At 41.5% G+C, this 24,417-nt stretch overlaps 1 protein-coding gene across 1 annotated transcript; it reads right to left on the reverse strand.

The window, feature by feature from the left end:
• Positions 1–927: 927 nt before the first annotated feature.
• MCOLN2 (mucolipin TRP cation channel 2) lies at positions 928–21,516 on the reverse strand. Its single transcript, XM_033067714.1, has 14 exons — positions 21,467–21,516; positions 18,094–18,253; positions 15,933–16,106; positions 12,431–12,575; positions 11,847–11,934; positions 11,623–11,719; positions 11,065–11,164; positions 9,461–9,576; positions 8,207–8,356; positions 6,706–6,807; positions 6,454–6,576; positions 3,782–3,988; positions 2,507–2,622; positions 928–1,281 (listed from the first exon to the last, which is right to left on the reverse strand). Exons 1-14 carry the CDS (start codon positions 21,514–21,516, stop codon positions 1,245–1,247), a joined length of 1,665 nt encoding a protein of 554 aa, XP_032923605.1. The 3' UTR covers positions 928–1,244.
• Positions 21,517–24,417: the final 2,901 nt, after the last annotated feature.

Here is a 24,417-nt window from a genome sequence, read left to right on the forward strand (position 1 = left end):
TAAGAACACACTGCAAGACCGAGTCCTAGCCAACACACTGACATCATCTACTGAAGAGTGGCTTTTTTAGAGAGCAAATAATGGAGAGACAAAAGTGGAGCATCTAATATAATAGTACACCCACCCCAGGAACTGTCAGTACTCCTGAAAGTTTTCAGAAATACCTGGTTAACATTTATGCACTCCTATCCTAGAAGTGCTTTTAAGTTCCTCAAAGTCCTCTGTTCTCATTGAAAAAGGTTCATAATGAAGCAAGGGAAAAGTACAGTCTTTAGAGCTGACCATCCCAAAGACAGCTAGAAACTCACTTGAACAAACCAACTGCAAGACTCAGTTGCTACATATTTTCTTCCAATTAACATGTGCTTGAAATAAAAGTAATAAAATTCCATGGCACCATTTTTGCCTGAATTTGTCCTCTGGATTATGACAATACAACAGTATAATACTACTTAAAAAAAAAAATCTTTCCAGAAGCCTTCAAATAATACTTATTACGAAAGTTTCCAACCATGCAAGAAGTATTTAACTATAGGCAGTATGATTAATCTGGACACAGTACAAATCAATATTACGGGTATAATAGAAAAGACAGCAAAAAAAAAAAGAATAACAAACTGCTTTTTAGTAAAGCTGTTAAAGAAAAGACTGTGACCTACAAGTGGTTTGTGTTAAAAACGTATACAACAGGGAAATCAGCAGTTACTTTCCACTTGTGCAGCTTTTTAATTTTACATAAATTTAATTCAAGTAAATGAAATGTGCCAAGAAGAAATGAAAGGCTGAATGCATCAAGTTAAATGATAAACTCTTCCCTTCTTGACCTCTTTTTATTTAATACTTTTAAGCATAAGATTATTTTAAAAAATTATTTTCACATAATTCTTTTATTATTAACAACAACAGTTGATTCAAGGCCATTTTTCCTTCCTCCTCAAGATCATTAGCAAACAGAGCTTCCACCGACAATGCTCAAGGATTAGTCTTCTCCAACATGACAGAACTTGAGGCAAGAATACAGAATTCTTCACAGCTGTCCTCCAGACACAGCTTCTGGGTCTCCTGTTGGTCAGCCAGCTGCTGTCACATTAATAGCTTTCTTCCCCAGAAGTTTAATTAGCTAAGACAGTCTGTTCATGAGGCAGATCCAGATGGCAGGTTCCACTGCAATTTGGAGAATTATCCTTCTCCATACCACTATGCTTTCTCTGCATATATCAGGGGTGAATTTCAATGTGCAGCCATCAATTAATAAGTATCAAGTTGTCATCACTCTGTTGCCTACAAAGAAAAAAAAATCACAATTCTCTACTGAGCAAGAAATGCAACAGGAAACATCTACCCATACGAGTTCAGTTTTGATTCTTCTGTTCTCTGCTCTCTCATTTCCACATTCAACTCTAACACCTGCACTGGACAATGATGCAAAAACTGCTAGCGTAGCAAAAGCTCTAGAGTGTCACTTCAACTACCAGGCTTGTGCCCTCAGTATTGTACAGCATGTTGTAGTGCATATTTATTATGCTCAAGTACACAAATCTCTTATTCTGCACAGTGACTTGCAGGTGGAACCTGAAGCTGGACCTGGCTGGAATTCTTGTTAACTAGTTGGTTTTTATGTGCCCCCAGCAACTACTGGGATACCTGCCCATCATCATCTCCCATGTTTGTTTTTTGGTTATGGGGTCTCCCTCTGCCAGGGTACACCAGAAGCATAAAATGGCATTTCACAAAAGCATCAGTACATAAGCAGACAACTACTCTACTGCTAAAAGGGGATTTGTTACACCCGTTGTGATTAAGTGTTCACATTTTGGTCTATTCCTTCTCCCATAGCCTGGCTTCCTTGCACAGTGCCACAACCCTTCTGTGCACATGACTGGATTATCCTGGACTGCCTGACAAGACCCCTCCTGTCTCTAACAGGGCTTCAGAGGTGTGTTATGTTGCCTCAGAAACAGAATTCAAAGAATAAGCCTTCAGACCAGCAAGCACCAGATGAGATGTTCATCTCTCACCACCACTTTAAAAAGGACCACTGCCACAATACCTACAAGACATTTTCCAGTGTGCTTCCAATATTCTGGCAGATGGTATTCAAGCAGTTTGCTTCAGACACTGCATAGTTTTGGGATTAAGCACCAAGCTCTGGCTGAATCACACCCTCAACTTTCTGCTACTACTCCAAGCTAAGTAGAAAAGCTTTTTGGAAACAGACAGCTTGAAGCAAAGACTTGGTTTGCTCCAGAACCCTTGGTAGTTTCATGCTGTACTCCACAGTTCTTTTATCAGCTTCTGCACAGTTTTCATAAAAGTATAACAGTTAAAACATGTTAAAGCTCAGAATTTCTGCCTTTGTATCATCAGCTGACTAAAGATCTAACATGACCCAAATATCACACAGGCTGAATTCTGGATATTCCAGCATTTGTGAGACAGCATTTTGCAGTGAGAAGCTAACTGTTGTACTTCTCAGGGAAACACTCATTAAAAACACCCTACTGACCTCCTGCAGCAGCAGATGAATGGAAAAGAAGTTCTGTCTTTTCTGTAGCCAGCAGTGCTATGGTCTTTTAGAAATTCATGTAAATCTGTTACTGGAAAACCACTTTGTTGGTATTTCTGAAACAAAAAGCATTTCATTTACAACACATGAGATGTTTCTGGGCATGAAACATTCTAAAATTTCCTCTGGAGTGTGACAGTTAAACCAGATTATTTGGTTCAAAAATTCAATATTGCTATAGGAAGGAAAAACCCTATTCTCATCCTAGAAACACTACATAGTTTGCTTTGTTCCACCAACAATGTAAGTGACAGAAAATTCACATTGTTCACAGATTCTCTTATCTTTTGTTTGTTGCCCATAAGGCCAAGCAAGTGATCTCAGGCCATAATGGTATTGATTCTCCCTTGTTCACAGTGAGCTGCTGTGCTCACTGTAAGTACTTTGGGCTTCTTTTCCCTAAGAACTCTAATTCTGGATTTGAAGGGTTCCAGTGTGACTATTCAACATTGCCATGCTGAAGAAATGCTATGGAAAAAACAAGTTCAGCATACTGAAACAGCTCCCAACTGATCTGTGGGAAATGCTCAGAGGGAAGGTTCAGTAAAATACCCTTTTGCAGATCAGTAAACTAAGTAAAGTAGTAAACTAAGTAGGCAGTAAACTAAGAAAGCACAGACAAATAATTTACATTTTGAGGTGCTTCAAAAGTGAAGCTCTTGCTCTGTCTGGAAGTTGCAGTTCATGTCAGACCAGCCTTATTCTGCTGGCCTGTGTCTGACACCAAGGTAAGAAAGATGAGAGCTGAAGGGTGTGATCCACATTGCCTTCCCACTGGCCACTGAGGTTACCAGGAGCACAAAGGGCAGGGAGCACTTGAGGTCAAGAACAGAAGGTAATTACTGAGAACTTAGGCTCACTTTCAGACAGTCTGTACTGGAAATGGATGGCACAATTTAAACTTGAACGAGAAGTAGTGCACCTCTCAGAAGAGATTTCCTTTTAACCACACATTTCCAAGCAGCACATTAAGGAGGCCTGGACACCTAAATGACTTCAGAGTTATCTGCTTGAACCTTTCCAAACTCCTGTCAAAGGCACATCTCTGAGATATCAGCAAACCCAGACTCTGTTCAAATTTTGTCACAGACTAAACAAAAAGATTTTAATAATCTCATCACACATCAGAACCAATAGTAGATGGTATGGTGATGAGCAATTAACAAGAATGACTACAAACTTGATTAGAAGTGTAACAGAAAACAAATGCTTTACCTTTATGGTGTCATAGGAGTCCGTAATGAGTGCAATAAAAAGGCTGAGGATCATGTATATAAACAGACTAATGAAGGAGTACAGATATAATCGGCTGAACATCCACACCAGTGAACTCTTCTCTTGGATTTGAGCAAACGTTGCAAACATATCATCACCATTGACCAAAGAAAATAGACATTCAGCCACTGTGTTCAGATCTTCAAACTAGAAAATGAGTACAAATTATTATCAGAATGAGTAGATCAATCAAAATTCTGAGTTTGAGTTTTACTCAAAGCAAACAAAAGAGCCAACCCAGGCAATCTAATGCTACCACACTTTCCTGTACATCCAGGTCAAAATATTCACGTCAGTAATAGAACCATGTAGAAATACCATCCTGACTAAGCATGTGTTGACATCAGACATAAGAATATTTATTATCAAAAAATAAAACTTGTGATGTCCAACAGGCAGAACAGTCAATAACTGACCATCACAAAGATACTAAATTATGAGCAATTTTGGACCTGCAGAAAGGTATAATAATAATTTCATTTCTCAAAGTACAGCTAAAGTGATTTCACAGATCTGTGCAGTAAATTAGTGGTAGTATGCTGGGAACACAATCCACATTCTCTGGCTTCCCAGCTCTGCAGCATTACTGGAGTATGGGTAATAAATCAATACTGTGTTAAGGGACTAGAGTTAGCACACAGCCTTCAGAACTCAAATGGTGTAAAACTGAATTAACCATCTGTCACTCAGAAAGCTCTACGAGTTTTAAGTACAAGCTATAGTTGTATTATGAAGCTACTGGAGTACACCCTGTACAAAAATCATAGTTTAATTTCAAGGACAGTCTCAAATTCCAGACTCCATTTCCCCAAACTGGAATGTGTCTTAAGGCTAAAACTCTTTTTTAACAACCAGGTAAGCCCACTTCCCATTTTGTTCTGCCCTTCCAAATAACTGGATTTCTTAACTATAATTTATTGGACAATATTAATTAATAGCCACATTAAAACATTGTGCATTATCAATAAACTAACACAATTGTGGCTCCATAATGAAAACAAGATGTCAAGAGGTATATGCTTGTAAGGAGAATATACTGGTGCACAGGAACAACAGGTCTGGTTTACACCTATGGCTTATTTTATTCTTATTTTTTGAATTTAATTTTAAAGCCATTGTGAAATTCAGCAGTACATTATGCAGAAAGAAGGGAGGAATGGCACAGGTAATTTTTGAGCAAATCAAGCTTTCATGCACTAACACAGAGAGACCTGCTAAGGGCTGCTCACCTGGAAGCCCCTGGACTGATGTAGCACAAAATGCAGGATATCCACTCCCTCTCTCTGACTAGAGGGTGTATTTCTATATTTTTGAGTATTTATATATTAATGAGCTCTCTAGTGTTTCTGCAAATGGGGGAAGACTCTTCCCATTTCTCACAGGATTGCTGGAGAGCTGGGGAAGGCAGCCCTGGGCTGGCCTGCCTTGCGCAGTGCCACATTGCCTTCCTGTGGGACACTGGGGAACTGGCAGGAATGGGAAACCTCCGCAGCTACTGCTGCTCTCCTTGACATTGATACATGATATTTAGGCAAGAGGTAACATTTTCATAGATAAGCATGTTGTTGACTATCCTTCTTTTGGCTCAGATAATTTATTTGTTGCAGGGATGTTACAACCCTCATTATGCTGTGCCTTATAATGCTATAAACAATTCAACCTCTGCTGTGGCAAAGGATCCCACTGCATCCAGCATCCCACAGAGAAATGCATTGCCATCAAGCTGGAACGTGCAGACTGAATACCTGCATTGCTCAAAGGAGACAATCACAGTGAGTTAGAGCAGTGCAAGCTCTGGGGGCAGAGGAAGCTCAATCAAGCACTGCAGCACGTCTCTGTTACATATACACTGTGTGCACCCAGAAGTCAAGAATGAGAAATCAGACATTTGTTAGTCATTAACAGACATCTAGAATTTTCCACACAGGAATCTGCCTCTGTTCAAACTGTCATAAAGAGCATCTGCCAAGAGAAAAAGCAAACAAGCTTTAGGGTTGTTTTGGCTTGTGTTCTAGAATATACAAAGCCTAACTCCTGCACCCGGGTTTCAGACATGACATGCCAGGCACACACTTTGATACCAAGCTTAAGAAAACAAACAAACAAATCCACAACACACCCCCACACAGCAAGCGAAGCAAACAAGACAAGCATTCATCCGTCCCCTTATGACTCACAATTTAGGAGCTGAAGTTACATGGCACGGGAAAGATTTGGAAAAACAAGGCCAGAGCCAAGGAGATTTTAAAAAAAAAAAAAAAAAAAAAAAAAGTGAATTATTTAGTGCCTCTTAAACTCAGATGAACTGGGATTGCCAGAAGAGGGCAGAAGAGACAGACCAATGCACGTGGCTTGGACAAACCATCCCCACACCACAAACTGCTGGAGATCACGCTGACTTCAAGCACACAGTAACAGCAAGAATAGTAATTTTGTTAAAAAGAACAGGTAAAAGGAGGTACAGATGGAATGAGAAACACTCCTGCAGTCACATTACATCTTTTAAACAGACATTTTCATTTAAGCCACATTGCTGTTGCTTTAGCTAGGAGCTATACACACACAGATACTCCCATCATTACACCACGAAAGGAGTGATACTGCTGATCTACCTTTTCATGGTAAGGTCCCAGGACAATCCAACCACAGAAAGTATAGCCAAGATAGATCATCCCAGCACAACAACAGAACCTGAGCACTTTCGGCAACGATGCCTGCATTGTTAAAATGAGCACCTACAAATCAGGGTGGAACAAAGAGGAAGGGGGGAAAAAAAGCAAAAAATTAGAGAGATCTAGGAAAAGAGTGACATGTATATGTGCATATACATGTTTTAATTATTAGACATTTAATTCTCTCCTTACATTGTAGGTTTGAAAATATCCCAGGTATCTGATGACTCCAACCCAGACAAACAGAGTTGATGTTCCAAGTAAAATGCTGCAGACATCATAACTTGTGAGGTTCTAAGGGGTCCAAACAGAGCAGGTGGTCAAGTTACAAAGCAGTAGACAGGTCAGCTTGGCAGCTATTCAAGTTCCAGTAGTTCAAACAAACAAAGCAGGGCAGTCTAATACTGAAAGTCTGTTGCTACATCACAAAAATCAGATCAATGTCAACTGCAGTTATTTACTGAGATCATTCAAACACAACAGTGCTGCAAGTGGAAGTACACCTATGCTGATATTCTTGATGTTTTGCATAAAGTGCAAAGTTTGAAAGAAAAAAAGCCCCTAGTTTGGTTACAACACAGTTTCAAAATTAGATTGAAAACCTCAATTTTTTTTAAAAAAGAAAGTTACTATTTTCTGCTAGGCAAAGAAGCGCTCACTCACTATTAAAAAAAACATGAGCCATCATTTACATGAAAAGTGACCCTTGGGACTGCAGCCCTTTCCATGCTTACATGCATTTACATCTCTGAACAGGTTCTCTGCCAGCAGTTCAGAACCTGAGCATTGTTTGTACTACAATTTTTGCTACAACCAAATCTACTTGCACTTTATTTGAGAAGGTCAGAACAGGTTGCAGTAAGCACAAAAGAGTCATTTGGCTCAAGTTCTCCTACCCTAAATCCCCACCTCATCCTAGGCTGGTGATTCCCAAGCACTCCTCTGAAGGCCACTCTGGGATCTGCCCTTTGAGCCTCAGTACACATGAAGCAGGAGCAGCACACTACCTACTCTGTTTTTCCCAGAATACAAAGTTTTGGGAACACATGAGTTGTTGACACACATCTATTGAAGATTTAAAATAAAAAACCCAAACAAACAAACAAAAAAAAGAAAAAAAAATATACCAAAAAACTAGGGAAAAAACCCACAAAACCAACCCCAAAAGCCTCCTGAAGAGCTGCCAGCTGGACAAAGCACATCGATTTCAGCAAGTCCAGGCAGGGAGGTCAAGGTCTGTGACTGACTGACATTGCCTGTGCCTGTGCTTGCCAGGAAATCAAGCTGTGACAGCGGTGTTTGCAGTCCTACAAGCCACCAGGACCTGTTCATTCAAGGAGATGACTCATGGCTTCCTGGTACTCTACGTGCTACTACTCCTTACAGAACTAACAACTCAAATTGGTGGGTCTTTCTGTTAGGAACTGCCTACCCACAGGTCCCATACCAGGGATTAGGGGTCTTAGCACTGTGGAAATAAGATGTTTAAATAGCTTACATGGTCTTACTGAAAGACTTTGGGGAAGAGTGACTGAAAGTAGTTATTAGATACACTAGCCCTGGAAAATGGACTCAAATAAACAAACAGATGGCTATTGACTGTTACAGCTTGCTTTCACCTGTCCCCAAGTTAAAGCACATTGCACATGGCTATAGCAAGATCAGTATCTTAGCTGAAGTATGAAATTCTTACCTTGGCTTTTATTTCCATTTTTAGGATTGACCCAATGATTGTCATCACATCACTGATAATTACCAGGACATACCACCCATTTAGGAACTCCAGGCGATCAGAATAACAGACACAGCGCTTGTATTTCTCCAAGAACAAATTCACAAATCTCTGTTGACAAGCATTTAGATGTTTAGTTACAGGTCACCTTGGATGAAAAACGTGGCAATGTTCAAGCTCCAGACAACCCCTTTTCCTATAGTATTCACTGGAATAGCAGTTTGAAGTTAATTCTGAATAGCAACAGAAATAAATAGGAAAAAACTTAATATGGATTTAGGCCAGGGAAAATGAACTTTCCACAGAACACCTGATTTCATAACCCATTCTCCCTAACTTAACCATGGCCTGTTGTCCCCTTTACCATAGGTTCTATCCACCTCTAACTAGAGAGCAAGGCCACCCAACTAAAGAAGTGAAAAAGAACTCAAATACAACTCCAGGGCCAGAGCTCTCGTTTCCAATAGAGCAAACAATATCACCTCTCTGCCCAGCACTGCCCATCTACTTTCACTTGCTCTTCTTGCTCAAGAATAAATGTGAAGTGCTTATTCCTGAGAAGAGTTTGACAATGCCTCTCTTGAATCACGTCCTCTTGACTCCCGTCCTCTTGACTCCTGGTCTTGTTTCCAAGCTCCAAAAAGGATGTAATGAGCTAGGTAAACAAATATTTTTGTTTTCATATACTACTCTTCTTCTAACTCTCATGAGCCACATGGTTACAGAAAAAATCCATCAGTTAGACTATGTGCTGTGCTTTACACTTTCTCCAGTCAGAGCTGGCTTTAAGGAATGTTCATTAAAGCATGAATTTATGACTAGACCTCTATGGGAATTCTGCTCTGAAGCCAGGGAGGAAAGATTTGTGGTTTGGAGGTGCAGGACACATTGCCTGTTTGCACCACAAAGACTTGGAAGTCTTTTTGTCTAAAATCCTGGTGGCTGGGGGTAGGGGGGAAGCCTCCTTTTGCTCATTGAGAAATACACAAAATACTTTAAATTACAGCACTACCCAAAAAGAAATAAAACCCATTTGCAGTTAGCAATTGTCCACCAAGATACCTACACATCCTTTAGAGATAACACTAAGAGGGACCTCTTACACCAGATTTACTCACTCTAATATTCCAGGTTTCAAAAGGTGCCCCTTCACAGGGCCAGCAGCAAAGAAGGCAGAGACCAAAGAAGCATTAAGGTCATGAGCATTGTGCTCACCTTTTGTAGCCTCCAGGCAAGAACAATGGATCGTGTGCAGAGGATGAGAGAAGCCAAGCAACTTAATATGACAAATCCATCAAAGACTAGAATATACTGAGTGTTTTTCTGGAGAACTGTAAAGAGCCAAGGAAATAAAATAAGGTTAGCCTTTTCACTTCTCTTTCAAAGCAATTTATGTGACATTTTGTAACAATTCATGCTCAAATACTCTCACCCCATAAGCAGATGGGTTACAAGCTATATTCTTCCTGCTAGCTGTGTTTCTATCTTGAACACAGCTCAGCAGAGAATTACATGGAGACTGGGCCACAAGAATGAAAAATATGTTCAAATTCTTCAAAACAACCCAAAAATGGGTTTACATTTTTATGTATGTGTATATATATTAACATATATATGTTAATACAGGTACCCTCCTTTTGCCTGTCCATTTGTGCTTCCACAGTGTTAAAACTACATGAGGCAAAAGAAATGCAGATTTGGTCTGTAGCAACACCATTAAATTAAAAAAAAATTCCCACCTTAGTCTGCAATAAGAAACTTGTTGGACTTTCTGTACTGTTTTCTTTCTATTCACAAGTTTAAAAACCACCATGTGAACACAAATTAGGCGTCTTGCTTTGCTTCCTCACATCAATGGTCCCTGTCTTTTCCATAACATACATTTTTAACTATATGAAATAGAGGCCAACACTCATCTTCAATTGTTGCAATAGCCCTTCAGCTCACCTCTATTACCAAGTTATGCACGCTTCCTCAGCTGGTAATTACACACAAAATAAACTACTCAGGAACAGGTAATTGAAAGACAGCCACAAGAAATTACTGGACAGAGGCGCAAGCCAAGGCACTTTGAGGTTATTCAGAATATCAGAATGCTTTAATATCAGTACAACATGGCATTATCAGAGAAAAGCTGGCTTTCCTGAGGCAAAAGGCAGGCCACTTGATGCCTTTATTAATTAAGATACTATATAGCACGCTGAAGAATATTGTTCCATCACAGTCTTTTACAGCGAGTCACCACATGAGAAAGTTGCACAGTGCTGTCACAGCTACTATTCCTTCAAGGTGCCTTTATTGCACATTCCTGAGCTGTCAGACCAAGCCCTGACACTAGAAATATATGGCAGATGCCAGCCTTTGCTCATACACATCATTTAATCTACCAGCAGTAGCGAGAAAAAAAAAAAAAGCACCAACATAAAAAACAAACCTTCAGAAATCATATACTTTAACCAGTTAGAAGAAAAAATATTGAAAGCTGTAGGAGGCTTCAGTTGGAAATTTATCCAGTGTCAGTGGATTAAAATGAGTTATCCCAGAGGTGCACAACAATTAAAAATCTATTGAAGAACATTCATCCTCCTTGCAGGCAGAGCTCACTGCTAACACACACTGGTCTGCAGAGATGATCATGTCATCTCACAACACCCTAACAAAAGGAATTATTTCCTAGCTCTTGATTAGCAAGAGGCAATGCACTGTATTAATTGTTCTACAAGTTACATTGTTCTACCTGTTTCCCAGGTCTACAGACCAGGGAAAACAACGGGAGATGCAGAACTGCTGATACACAAACACACATGCACCATACTCACCCGAGTTAAATATGTGCCAGTCTTTGCATTCCTGAATGTCAGTGTCACTATCAAAATAGATCTTGATTTTTCCACTGTGGGCTCTATTATTGAAAGTTATCTGAAAATACAGTGCTACATCAGAAACAGGACTAGCAAGATTGCATTCCAGAAAATTAAATCCTGCTAAACTTTGGACACACATGCATTAATACTGTGGATCAGGCAGGTTTTAAGAAAGCTGCCACCATAAATGATGGTGTGGACATAATTTGAGTAGATGACATCTACTGCCTAATGAGTAGCATTCCAAGAGGCCAAACTTCACACTTAGTCTTTAGATAAAGAGCAATTCCTTATCCCTTTCTCAGGTTAGGAAGTTACCAACTGGAATATGACACAAAGCAACATAGTCCCACGGCAAGACTATTTCAGCAGCCTTTGGGAAGGAGGGGTAAGGGCCAGGACATCTCAGCTGTGTTTCTCTTGCAGGCTAGATATGAGGATGACACCTACACCTTAGCTTAAGCTCTCATTACACATACAGTGTTGGAAGTGCCACAGCCCATTTTCACTTACAGTATTTTGAAATGCATAGCAGTCAGGCAATTCACGGGCATGGATTGTCTGTAGAGCAATGCCTTTCAGCTTGAAGGAGATTTCAACCTGTATAAGCCTGCATATTTGAAAAAGTGTAGAAATACATTCAAATATCACAGAAATATACACACACTGCACAAATCAGAATCCACCATATTAACATGAAAGGACAAGTTGGAATAATTAAAAAAACATCACTTTACCTGTAAAATTCCAGATTGAAAAAAGAAGAGTTCAGTTTCAGTTCTGCCTTCTTACCAATTAGTTCATTTGGCTTTAAAAGGATACATTCTGGAAAGAAAAGAAAATACGTTATCATAAAAACTTCACATTGAAAGTGGCATTAAACTGAGATGATCAGTGTGTATAGCAAGTCCTAATCAGGCAAAATATCAGTTTTGAGTAAACCTATTCAGAGGCCCAGGTAGTGGGGTCAGAAGCAGGTTTGTGTACTGACTTGAGAGCAGCTAGCAGCCAGGACCAGCTCTGAGAGGCAGTGAGGGCACCCACCCATGGAAGGTACAGACTGACCTGCATCCAGAATTCTGTATTTGAACCTCCTGCACAGAGGGGGAGGAGGTGTGTTTAGGGAAAAGAGCAACAAAACACCACTTCACCATCAACTACAAAGATTTGTAGGTGACTGAAGAGAGCCTCTTCAGAGGAAAATAGGCAAGAGGCATGGTAATATTCCTGTGATTTCCACAAAAAAGCTGTTGTTTTTAAGCTTTAGAACTAGAATTTAAGTACTCCACAGCAAGACATTTTAAGTACAACAGTACTGTACCTGTTTCAGTAGAAACATCTATGTTCAATGTATCATTGGAAGGAAGCATTGTGCCTCTCCTGTACTGTTGCTTACAGATTTTTAAACCTGATTCTTCATGTTCATAACCAAGTGTCCCCAGGGATATGTTCTTCAAGTGTCTGTACTAGTTTAAAAACAAAACCAGAAGTTAGAGAAAGTCATCTTTTTTTTCATGAGACAGCAAATGGAAACCTCAGAGTTATATGTATCAATACAGGTTTTGAAATTTTAAAATATCTTTACTTTCATATAAAAGCTTTCCACTCAATTGACAGGCAAGAGGGCTGCTGGCCACTAATTAGTGATCAGCATCCTGGAGACACAGTGACCAGGAGCCCTGTGCCTACTGGGCTGCCTGCAGGTGATCACCACGCTCAGCTGGTAATGAGATACCTGGCAGAGACTTCAGCACAGTATTGCTGCTCACCACACACCCCCAGGGTGATGGCTCACTCATGAAGGTGATGGTTTCACATGCATGAAGCCTGTACACGTGATCTGAGTCATGGTTCTTAGGTTCTATCAAATCCACACAAAATCAAAACCAGAGCAGCTCCCCATGAGACTACAGAGAGGGAAGCTATGCACTTGCTATGCAACCAGGGAACACAGAGCTCAAGCAGCCTCCAGAGGTAACTCAACCTGCCTGCTTTACACAAGCACAGAAGCAGCTGAAAACAAGCCTGTGAAAAAGGTACTTTCCACTTACTCCAAAATACAGCACAAGTCACTTCTTCATTTGCAAGACACTCTTGAAAACAAAGACTAAAAGTGGAAGCCAATGAAGCTGTGCAAAACCAAGCATTGCCCAAACATGGATCAATCCTGAACAACACCAAGAACTACATTCCAGGCCAGTCCCCTCCAGACTTGCTTTCCACACAGCCTTGGTGTCTACTGGAAGCAAGATATGCCCTCTGATCCCCGGAGTCACCCCTGCCATTCCTGCACAAGTGAGGCAAGCCCCAGGGCACAGCTCCTCTTCTCCTTGGCCCTTGGCTCCTCAGCAGCTGATCCATGGACTAACCACGAAGGACAGGAGATCAATGACTAACCATGAAGGCAGCTGCCTGCCAGCTCAGTTTCCCAAGAGCTAACACTGTCCAGGAAAAGCCAGACAGACCCATGGCCTTTTGGGGAAGAAGGCATAAACACAGCAATCTGTTAGTTTTTATCATTAAAAGCACTTAGCTTTCTTGGGAGCCTGAAGTAAATAAACATGGGAAGTCAAGAAAAGTTTCCTATTACTTAAAAATTTGTTCAGCTGCCTTTAGTCCCTTTTCGCCTTTGGATTTCTTTATTATGCATCATTCATTGTCACCCTATTTCCCCCTTCCGATGGGCACTGTGGCCACTAGCCCACCTGGTGAGGTACACCAGCCACAGTCATTAACAACCACACACTCCATGTCCAGAACCAGAAATAAAATAAACCACCACACTTCTATGCAAAGCTCTGCCTTGCAGTGCCACTTTGAGCACACAGTTTAGACAGCCCAGGAGTAAAGCATGGCCTCCTCACCCTGTCAGAGTCTGAACTCAGAGCAAGCTAAGGAAGCCACATCTGACTAAGGCAGGTCAAGTGAGTGGAAACAGCAATTAGTCACAGCTCCTCATCCCACCAGGGACATCTCCAGATCACTGCATGCAGCAGCTGCTCCCCACCCACGTGTGCTCTCAGGCTCTGCCCTCCTGACAGCACAGCTCGAGGCGCTGGGCTACCCACACGCCTCTTGCAAACAACATATCAAACAGGAAAAGCAAAATAGCTGTTTATAAATTTCCAAACAGCCTCAGAGCAGGCAACAGAATATCCTGGTCTTACAGCCTCTGCCACAGGGCAAAGCAGGAGAGTAACAACTTCACAGCTGCTTCCTAATGGAAACTTCAGCTTGAACCCAGTAGAGAAGCAAGGGAAACCTGTGCACTCTTCCAAGTGTAAAAATATGTTAGGGTTTTTACATTGCTGGTCTGTTTGGGGTTTTTTCCAAAGTGTTAAAATATCCCCAGTAGTATATTACACAAAGGCTGAAATTCAGTTTTTACAACTGTCTTTGCTCTGCACAATTACTATTTTCTGTAACATTATATCCTTCCACTTCACCCACCCAAACATGCACTTCAAAAACACAAACCAGAACACCAAATCCCATGTCTTCTAGATGCCCATCTCAAAAAAATATTAAATAGAAAAGTTTTCTTTTAGCTTAGGAGTCATCTAGATTGGCTCTTCCCACAAGGCACCCTCTAAAGACAGGAAAAAAAAGGCAACAGTAGTCCTAATGTTCACCTGAAAGCCTGCCTTTTGAATTCTTACATGCGATATAAGTCTCAGGAATGCCACAAGACACTAAACCCAGATTTCACAATTTAAAACTCCTTAAAGGTATGACTACATTTATACCACACAGACATTTTATGAAGAGACCTTTTTCTGATGCCTGGCTCATTCTTCAGGATATATAGCTATTGTTTCTCTACTGTCTTGTGTCTGGAATTCACCTCAGCCTTAGTGCCTACAAAAGAAGGAAAGTGGAACAAAGCCAGCAAGGAAGAAAAAAGGAAAGAAAGCATGGTTTATTGCAGAAACGGTGGCAATAGGGAGAGTTCAAAGAAAGATTGAGAAAACTACTTCCCCATTCATTTAGAATGCCAGGAATGACGGTCTTGTCTAGTACATTTGATCTGCTGCAGCTCACAGTAGAGGACAGGAGAGCAGCAATTCCCAAGAGCAGATTGAGAAAGAGGCTTGGCCTTGCACAGCCCTGCTACTCCCAGATGTTGCTGGGTACAGCTGCAGTGGCAACACCACTTTAACCCAGGTGCCAGAGCTCATGTGCCAAGGCCAATGAAAATTAAAGGTGTTTGAAGCCACTTTTTACTCACCCAATGTTAAACATTTCTGGGTTTATCATCATTCTCAATGCAGAGTCTTTATCTTATTCATACATACATTCCAAATGTATTAATATTAAATGCAAAAAGACTTCCAGAATTTTCTTCCTAGATTTATTCACTTTTCTCTGAAAATTGTAAAGGGACTGTTCTTTAAAATATCATCCCTAACCAGGGTGAATGCCTCTACACTCCTAGTTACTATAGTCCCCATTTTGAGGCCTCCAGCCTTCACTACAAAGCTGCAATTCAGAAGAGCTGTTAAGGACATTTTTTTTTTAAGTATGCATAGGTATATTTAGGCCCAAAGGTCTTCAAAGCAAGGCCTAAATAATGGTGCCAGTTCATGCAAGATGACCCATTTTCAAATTTTCTAGATTTTTACCTGAGTACAATTCTTGTTTGGATTCATCTCCAAGAGACAACAATTCAGCTACAACACAATTTTCAGGACACCCCATCTACACTGATTTAGTGAAATACCAAACTGAAATCCAAGAATGGAAACAGAAAATCAGAAACTTAGCAGGAGTTTATAGCTGTAGCTTGAGCTTTAACACAGTTATAAACACACACTCACACCTACCTGATTAATAACATAAAAAATGCTATCATAAGCATCCTGTTGTGTATATATGCTGCAGCTGTAGTCATCTTCATCAGTTCCAGAATAGCCTTTCAGGAATATGTGCTTAAAAGCAACAGTGTTTTCCTCTTTGAATGAGACCACCAGCTGGTTACTCAAACCAAAAAAAACAAGCTGACAAGAGAAAAACAAAAACAGATTTGAATTTTGAACAGTGGTCAAGCAGAAGCATTTTTGAAACAGTTTTCAATTAAAATAAATACAGAACAGGCAGGTGTCTGTTGCTGTAACTCTGCTATGACAGAGGCAGAGAACCTTTTAACTATTGGCATAAGATACCAAAGCCAAGGTTATCACATGCAGGGTAACTGAAACCAAAATCTAGTGCAGCAAGTGAGCAGACAGCTACATCACTTGTACCTTTTGCATATCATGGACCAACAACTCCAACTGGGATTTGCAAAAACTTTTGTGAAGGATGCAAATGGCAGACAAGCTAACTTAACAGCACAACTGCTGCCCCTGAAATAATCTGGTTTTTTATGGACAAATTCCTGCACCTTTCCTATCTCTGCCATGGCACAGGATTAGAGCAAACCTATCTGAGACCCTACAGCAATAAAAAGCATCACCTGCCTGACCCAGGTTCTGCTAAAGGAGCCTATAACAAGAAGGATCAGCAAATAGCAGAAGACTTGTGTTCCCCTGCCATATGGATGTTCCCATTTCCACCACCAAGGAAAACAAATAGAGCCTAGAAACTGTTTTTTCAGGAAGAGTTTCCTCATAGGCAGAGAAGCAGGAGGATATCCCTAAGCCACAGCTATGTGCCTGACATCTGAGCAAAACCAAGGGCTGACAAGAAAAGTCTCAAGCAGCAGTCCAGAAAAATACTGTGCCCTTGGAAAAACAAGCAGCAGAGCACCTCTTCTGCTCAGAAAGGATAGTGGGAGACTGGGGCAGCAGACAGGAAAGTCACATGTTCATTGATATCCCCAAAAATTGAAGTCAGTAGCTTAGGAGAGATGGCAGTACTGAACCTTTTCAGAGACATGTGAAGTTGTATTTTGTATCATCATCCACATGCAAAGTTTACTGTCCTGTCTTTGAAGGAAGAGGAAGAACCCACATGAGGTGCAGCTGCCAGTAAAGAAAGCCAGGGCACCCCCTCCTTTCAGCTGGCACTGTGCTCATTCTGCCCACCACACACTTCAATACAATCCCTGTTCCCTGTCTCTGCAGGTCACAATTGTGCCAGCACTAATGTGAATCACTTATTTGAACTCATCTTGCCTAGACAGACCAACCACTGCACTCCACTCTGCCTGCAGAGAGGGGCCTGTCAGGATTGGGGCGCAGTACTGGCAGAGGCCAGAGCCCAGAGCCTGCCAGAGTCCATAAAACACCAGCACACATCATGGGGCTGTGCTGCCTTTCATTCATAGCAGGCAACTCAAACACAAACCAGGATCCCATAACTCAGCACTTATACATTCTGACACATATATCAGTTTATTTAGCTGTTCTTGCAAATTGTCAGATGTCAGTCCTTCGTTACAAAGGTTCCGAAAAAGCAATTTCTACCTATATGTGCAGTCACTATTAGAGAACTGTAAAATGACCAACTGAACTGTGATACTAGTGCAGTTTACACTTTGCCTCCACATAATAGCTCATATAGTACATGACTTTTCAGATGTATTATTTGATGACAGAAGCAAGAAGCACATCCAGTTTCTGCAGCCTTGCCATCCCATCATCATCAGATACCATAGCATCCTCACACTGAATATGGACACTTTAATTTTCTGATTAGATATCAGAAAATATCTCTTTTAAAATAGTCCAGTGAAATTGTAATCTAAATTTAACAAAAAGTAGTACTGTGACAACAAGCCTGAAGACAGTGCTGAATTTAGTGGGAAGAGGAATTTGCTTTAAAGCATTATGTCAAAAATGGCAAAATACCTGGTCAAACCCTGCCCCCAAAATCTCCAGGAGGCTTTTGTAATTTATGTTATTCTTCCCCCTTGAAATACCTTTCATAGTATTTTTTCTTTTTCCCTGGGTAATAAATACCCGGGCATGGCAAAGGCCCAGAAGCACAGACCTGCGTCTCTTGCTCATCATTGCTACTCTAAGAGTAAAAGCAGAGGATTACCTGTGTTGTAACCATAAGTATCTTCAAAATCTGCAAAGCCAGCTTCCATGGTATCTGACGTCTTGCTCTGTACTTTTCACATGGGTTCATGAAGTAAAATTTCAAATCCTCTTTCAAAGCCGTCTCTCTTAGATCTAAATCGGACTGAGTCATCATATTTCTGCCACAAATAACATTAATTAGAAACCAACAGAATGCTTTGGCAGACAATTTCCTCATTGCAGTATCTCCTCAGATCAACACATGACATAAAAGGTCCAGAATAGTTTTTGGGTTATTTTGTGGAAGTGCAAAAATATTTCTGTTTGATCACATCATTAAAAATCATTCAAACACATCTGATCATTGAAACACACCATTTAGACAGATGATTTACAGGCATTAAATAAGAGGGTCTGTAATAGAAAGAAATGTTGAATTGCTATTACTCTCTTAAAAATCCATTTGAAACAGAGAGGTACCACGGTCTGAATAACCCACATTCTAGCAGAAGAAAAGATTAAACCAAAGCAGTCTTTACACACACTTCTGTTATGAATATGCAGCTTCAAGGGTTAAATTCATAGACATTTATTTATTTAAATACCTGGGCATGCAAAAATCAGAGGACCAAGTGGGGAGGACTGTTGTGTTTTAAATCACCTTAAGTTTCTCCTTCTCAAATGAATGGGACATGAAAAAACTCTCCCCATCTTCTAATGATTTTAACCTTGTTTTCCAGTGTCATAAATTTTCAGAACTTCCCTACCTCACACAGAAATCTGAACCGAACTTGCAATTTCTTTTCTCTCTTTACATGTTAAGAGGATCATATCTGACACCAGCTGATTATCATTCACACTTAGCATTCAGAATGTTATTCTTGATGTTCTGAACCTTATAAAGGATAACATTTTACCTGAGGCTCAAAACCAAAAGCATCAATCCCCAGTTTTCAGATACTTGGAATACTTTTTCGTTTTTACTTTTTGCATCCTCAGCTGTCTCAAGTGCACAGATAATTAAGGTCAAACAAAAGATCACAAATCACATTTGACTAGCTAGAATCAGTTGTCCCACAAGAAGAGAAATTTCAGTCAAAGAAGCACAGTAAAGCTGACACTGTGGTGTTTCCTCAGAAGGGGAAGTGAAAACAACAAAAAAAATCTATTTTAGTGTTAAAAGCCCTAAAGTTATATTTCCTACATAGACTTAAATCAATTTTTCACAAAGATGATGAGAGGCAGGAAGATTTTGGTTTTTAAAGCAGTAAAAACATGGGAAGTTTCCAAGAAAAAAGAAACTGTGGGCAGCATCTCTATTTAAACTTATAACAAAAACATACTGGACTAGCTTTAGTAATGTTCAAGATACAAAAGCTTTGAAAGATGTAAACACACCTGCCAGGAGAGCATGTGACAACTACAGCTGTAAGCATTGATTAAGGGAACAGGTACACACACACTTCAGTTCTGCTTTGACACCCAAAGACAGCACTGCTCCTGTAACAGCTTCCCTCCAACAGGCAGAAGCACCTGTGTGAGTGCACAGTGAACATGAGCTAACCCAGAGGGAAAGTGATAGGAGGAGGTGGGGAAAAAAAGAGGAAACAGAAGAGGGTTAAGCTAAATTTGGTCAAATTTTAAAGCATGAAGGTATGGCATAAGAACCACTGAAGACTTCAGCAAAATCCTCCCCCAAGCTTCCAGTAAAAGCATATCAGAAGTGACAAATCTTTAAAAACAAAAAAACAGCCAACCAAAGAAAGGGCCAAACTCCCCACAAATCAAAGAGCAAACTTAATCAGAAACATATTTTAAATATTCAAAGCCATACTATGAAAAACATCATGGTTTACTCCAAAGATATGTGTCAAGACCTTACAGCTATTCCAAAACTTGATGTAAACTAGTAACAGCACTTTCACCTTTACACAACTCTCATTTGTGGCTAGGGATTATTTTCATTGGTGTCTTTAGCTCCCTTTTTTAATCAACTGTAGAAACAATGAGCAGGAAAACAATACATTTGTCAGAGAAAACAATACATTTTTTCAGCTTAAGAGAGAGATGCAAGATTCAATCCTGTATCACTGTTGGACTTTGTCTTCCAATAAAACACAGGCATTCTCTGGTGTACTATCTAAGAAAGAATTCATTTCTTAAACAGGTGAAACAGGTAACAGGGCAACAGGTGAAATACATCAACTGGTTTTCAACTCATTGACTTCTAGGACAGATTAAAAATTGCATCCAAATAGACCACATTAAATCAGCAGAACTAGAACCTTCAAACAAAGCATTGAAGGAATTTAAAAGCTCCAAGAGATTACCAGTGACTTATCATATTTAAAACAAATCATCTAGTTCTACCACATGGTCATTAGCCTAATAATCTAAACCTAATTGAAACAAAGTACCCAGCTCAAGACAGAGCAATAAAGCAATTAAATTCTGACACACTAGTTTAATTAACACCACTCAGTGGGTTTCCACAGTGTGTTTTGTGAAGCACTGACAAAACCGAATTTTTTTTGAATGAAGACTTAGGTGCACAGACAGGTGTCATGTGTCTCATATATTACAACTAACTCAATTAACAGCTGCATTACTGTAACCAACACTTTACTGCTGTAGCTGGTAGGACACTACTCTTAGGCTGTTCAGTAGAGAGATGTTTTAGAGCTCGACATTCCACTCAAGGAAGAGGTTTCAACAGTAAGGACTACAATTGACAGCTGCCTACTTATGAAATACACCTGTAGTAGCTAGCCCTTCAGCCAGCAGAGGAGCACCATTGAATCGAGTGGCTGAAATGCGCTTAGTAAGTGAGCACGGTCACTTTCTTTAATGAGTAACTCAGTGCTGCAGCGACACTAACAGCGTCCATCAGAGCTCCGTACCAGCAACGTTTATCTACTAGAGCTCTGGATCTTGAGCAGATATCAACGAGAACGATGGGGTGCTAAGGTGGCAAGAAAGAGAAAAAAATGGGGGGAAAAAAATCCTTAAGCTGAGTTCTACATATCAGCCTGGGCAACCCCAGGTTCACCTTCCCGATCCCCACCAAGCTCAGCACTCTGCATGGCCTCACGCTTCTCAGGAACGGAGGGAAAGCTCTCCGGTGCAGGCTCGCCCCATCCCCGGCAGCTCGGAGCGCTCCGCCGCCGGCCAGGGCAGCACCTACCTGTGCAGCAGCCGCGACACCTGCGCGCTCCGAGCGGCTCCCCCGCCTCCCGCTGCCCCCGGAGCCACCGCGGCCCGGCCGGCGGGATGGGATAGGAAGGGACGGGATGGGATGGGATGTGCCGTGCCCGGCCCGCGCCCGCCCGCAGCGCCCTGACCCCGCTGCCCGCCGGGCGGGCTGGCCCCAGGGCTCGGCTCGCTTCCCTCACCCGCTGGCGGCGGCCCGCCCGCCGGGGAGGGACTTGAGCGGGATCTCCATGGGCCGCGGGGCTCGGCCGCTGCCCGGACGGGCCGGACTCCGGCGGAGCAGCCCCAGCCCCGCACCCTGCCCCGCCGGCCGCGCCGCCTTTATGGGCCCGGCGGAGGAGGGCTCCACACCCACGTGCCCTGCGCGCCCGGCCCGGCCCGGCCCGGCACGGCCCGGCTGCCCCTGCCCGAGCGGGCTCTGCCTGCGGCAGGGACGCTCCGTGCTCTCAGGCACATGGTGTGACTCTCGGGGATGTCCCGTGCGCGCATGGTGTAACACTTGGGGATGTCCCGTGCGTGGCTGGTGTAACACTTGGGGATGTCCTGTGCAGGGCTCAGAGTTGGACTGGATCATCCTTGTGGGTCCCCTTAAACTCAGCACAATCTCCGATTCTGTGATAACAGTAGCTGCTTTACTGCCAACTAGTAGCTGTAGACACGGAAGACTGCAGGTGAGATTAGCTATGCAGTTGGCTGTCTTGCAGGTCAAGAGGTATTTAGTTCCTCAAAAGATGTGGTTTAATGTGGGAACTCCAAACTAGGGCGATCAAAACAGAATGTAGACTCACAAGAGGCATCATTGCAGCAACTGAGCTCCCTACCTGCCCACACAGTGGGCATGGGCAGCGCAGGATTCTTACATAATGCTCTCAGATGATGCTGTTGTGGTCACACTGGGTAAGGCAGAAGGAACAAAAGCCCAGACAAACATCCATGTGCAGTTTCTCAACCTTAGCTGCAAAAGCATTGTGTCAGTTCATGCTGAAAGTTTTCTTAAGACTTCCTCTTGTATTAGCTACTGCTTGAGGCAGGAAGATGCTCCTCACAGGTCCAGCCACAGGTTTTGTTTTTTACAACAGTGTCTGTTTGTTGTCCTACCTCTTGTCTCTGTTCCTGTCCCTCCATCTGCCAGATAAATTATGCCTTTGCACATTTTAATATTGGATAGGCATGAGCACATCTGAATTTCATTTCTTACTCTTTTGCACACACAGTTTACCTTCCCTTGAGAGTGTGCTTCCGTCCAACATGGAAACTGCTACTTAGAAACAAGCAAGCTTACCACCTCTTCCTCTCAAGTGTAACTTCATTATGTTAAAAGACCTGAGCTCTGTTGAAAACCAGAGGTTCTTCCTAACTGTATATGCAAAACATTGACATTGAAATAAACCTTGGTATGAAATATTTACTACTGGTATTTTCAGGTGACTTTCCAGAGCCCAGTGAGAATCAGAACAAAGAAAATCTCTTACCCCTCCACCCTTTTTGGTCAGGGCTGAAAACCCTGTTTCTCTTAGGATGGCATATTTAAGCAAATTTATCAGATGCTTTATCTGCTTCCTTGTTCTCCCCAACTGCATTTTACAGTTCTATCTGTGCCTGCTTGATTGTATCAGCATAAAGATACAGATGTCTCCAGGATGCAGCTTTACATGGGCTACCAGCATTGCTAATGCTGAGATCACTGATACTCTGAAGTCACAAGGGTGTTTTCAGAATAAGGTCATTGTCACACTAACTAGCCCATCATATATAGATAAGATTAAAAAGCCTCACCACACATGCAAGAGCAGCAGCCACAAATCTGGCAGAGCTGTACTTCATCTCCAATGAAGTCAGAAGGTTAGAAAACACAGCATTGACTCACTTCTTTTCAGGTGAGCAAAATACTCAGGCAGAAGATCTTAAACACCAAGGATCATCAGATCAGAAGCCTGGCAAAGCAAGCACACTGCCAGCAGTAGCACCAAGGCGAACAATGCGTGTTTGAGTGTCTGCTTTTTTCTTTAAAAAGCCAGAATGTAAGTATCAGATATATAATGAAAGCAGCATTTATTTTCCCAGTCAGAACTGGACATTTTGAGCAGCTATAAGCCAGTAATCGTTCAGGATACTGTTCTTTCCCAGTGTAATAGCCTGCACCCATAGCCAGAAACACACAATTGCTGCCCTGCTAAATTTATAAGCAGTTATCCCTTCTTTTCCCCTCACCCCATCCTATCCTTTGCTTTAAACATCCTTCTCCCTCTAGATAGCCCTCCCCTCTGGCTTCAAGTCTGCCCCTGCCCATTACTGTCTGAAGGCAACTTGTAATTCATCAACTCTTTCCTTCCCAAACCCACACAACTCCCAGCAATGCTAAATTAAAAGCTGAGGAATCCAGCAGAAGTAACACAGACCATGGTTTTCCAAGTAATTTTTGCATCTCAGTTGATTGACTTTTTAGCTGCAGCACAAGCACAGGTCATCACTTAAAGACTCTACCAGGGATTTCACTGCTTCACTTCAGGCAATAGAAACCAACCTCCAGTGGAAGACTCCACCACTTGAATTAGGAATAGAAAGAATCAATATACAGTATCTTTTCCTGCTTTGTGGTCCATTGTAGCTTTCCATGTCTTATGCTCATTCTGCAGGCTTTTATGACCATGCTTTCTCTCTGTTATTGTAAAACTCTGTAAGAATTTGACACTAGAGCTCTGTAAATTTTGTTGAAACTTGCTGCCAATTCAATAAGTTAACAGTGACAAAGCACATGTTCTGCCCCACTTCTAAATGAAATCAGACCACTTCTTGCCTTATGACTTCATTGGCAAAGTATTCCATAGCCTTTTACAAAATGTACCTGGATTTTAAGTGAATTATTAATCTTAGCTTTCTCTTAACTCTGAATGAAAACGCCATGTAAGTCTGCCTTCTGCATTTCATTGATCTTAAAGTGTTTGCCACCCTTACCAGAATTCCTTACATAAATTACTGTATACAATGGTGATGTGCATATCATATTTTGTGTGTTGTCAAAGGTCCATAAGGAGCTAATTGCATCAAGAGAAAACATGGTCACTTAATATTTGCTTTTTGAGGCAAGATTGCCTTGCATCTTCTTGAAAAACTTCCAAACTCTTCAATCTTT

This window comes from Catharus ustulatus, chromosome 9 (genome assembly GCF_009819885.2).
Source record: "Catharus ustulatus isolate bCatUst1 chromosome 9, bCatUst1.pri.v2, whole genome shotgun sequence".
Classification (NCBI taxonomy): Eukaryota; Metazoa; Chordata; class Aves; order Passeriformes; family Turdidae; genus Catharus; species Catharus ustulatus.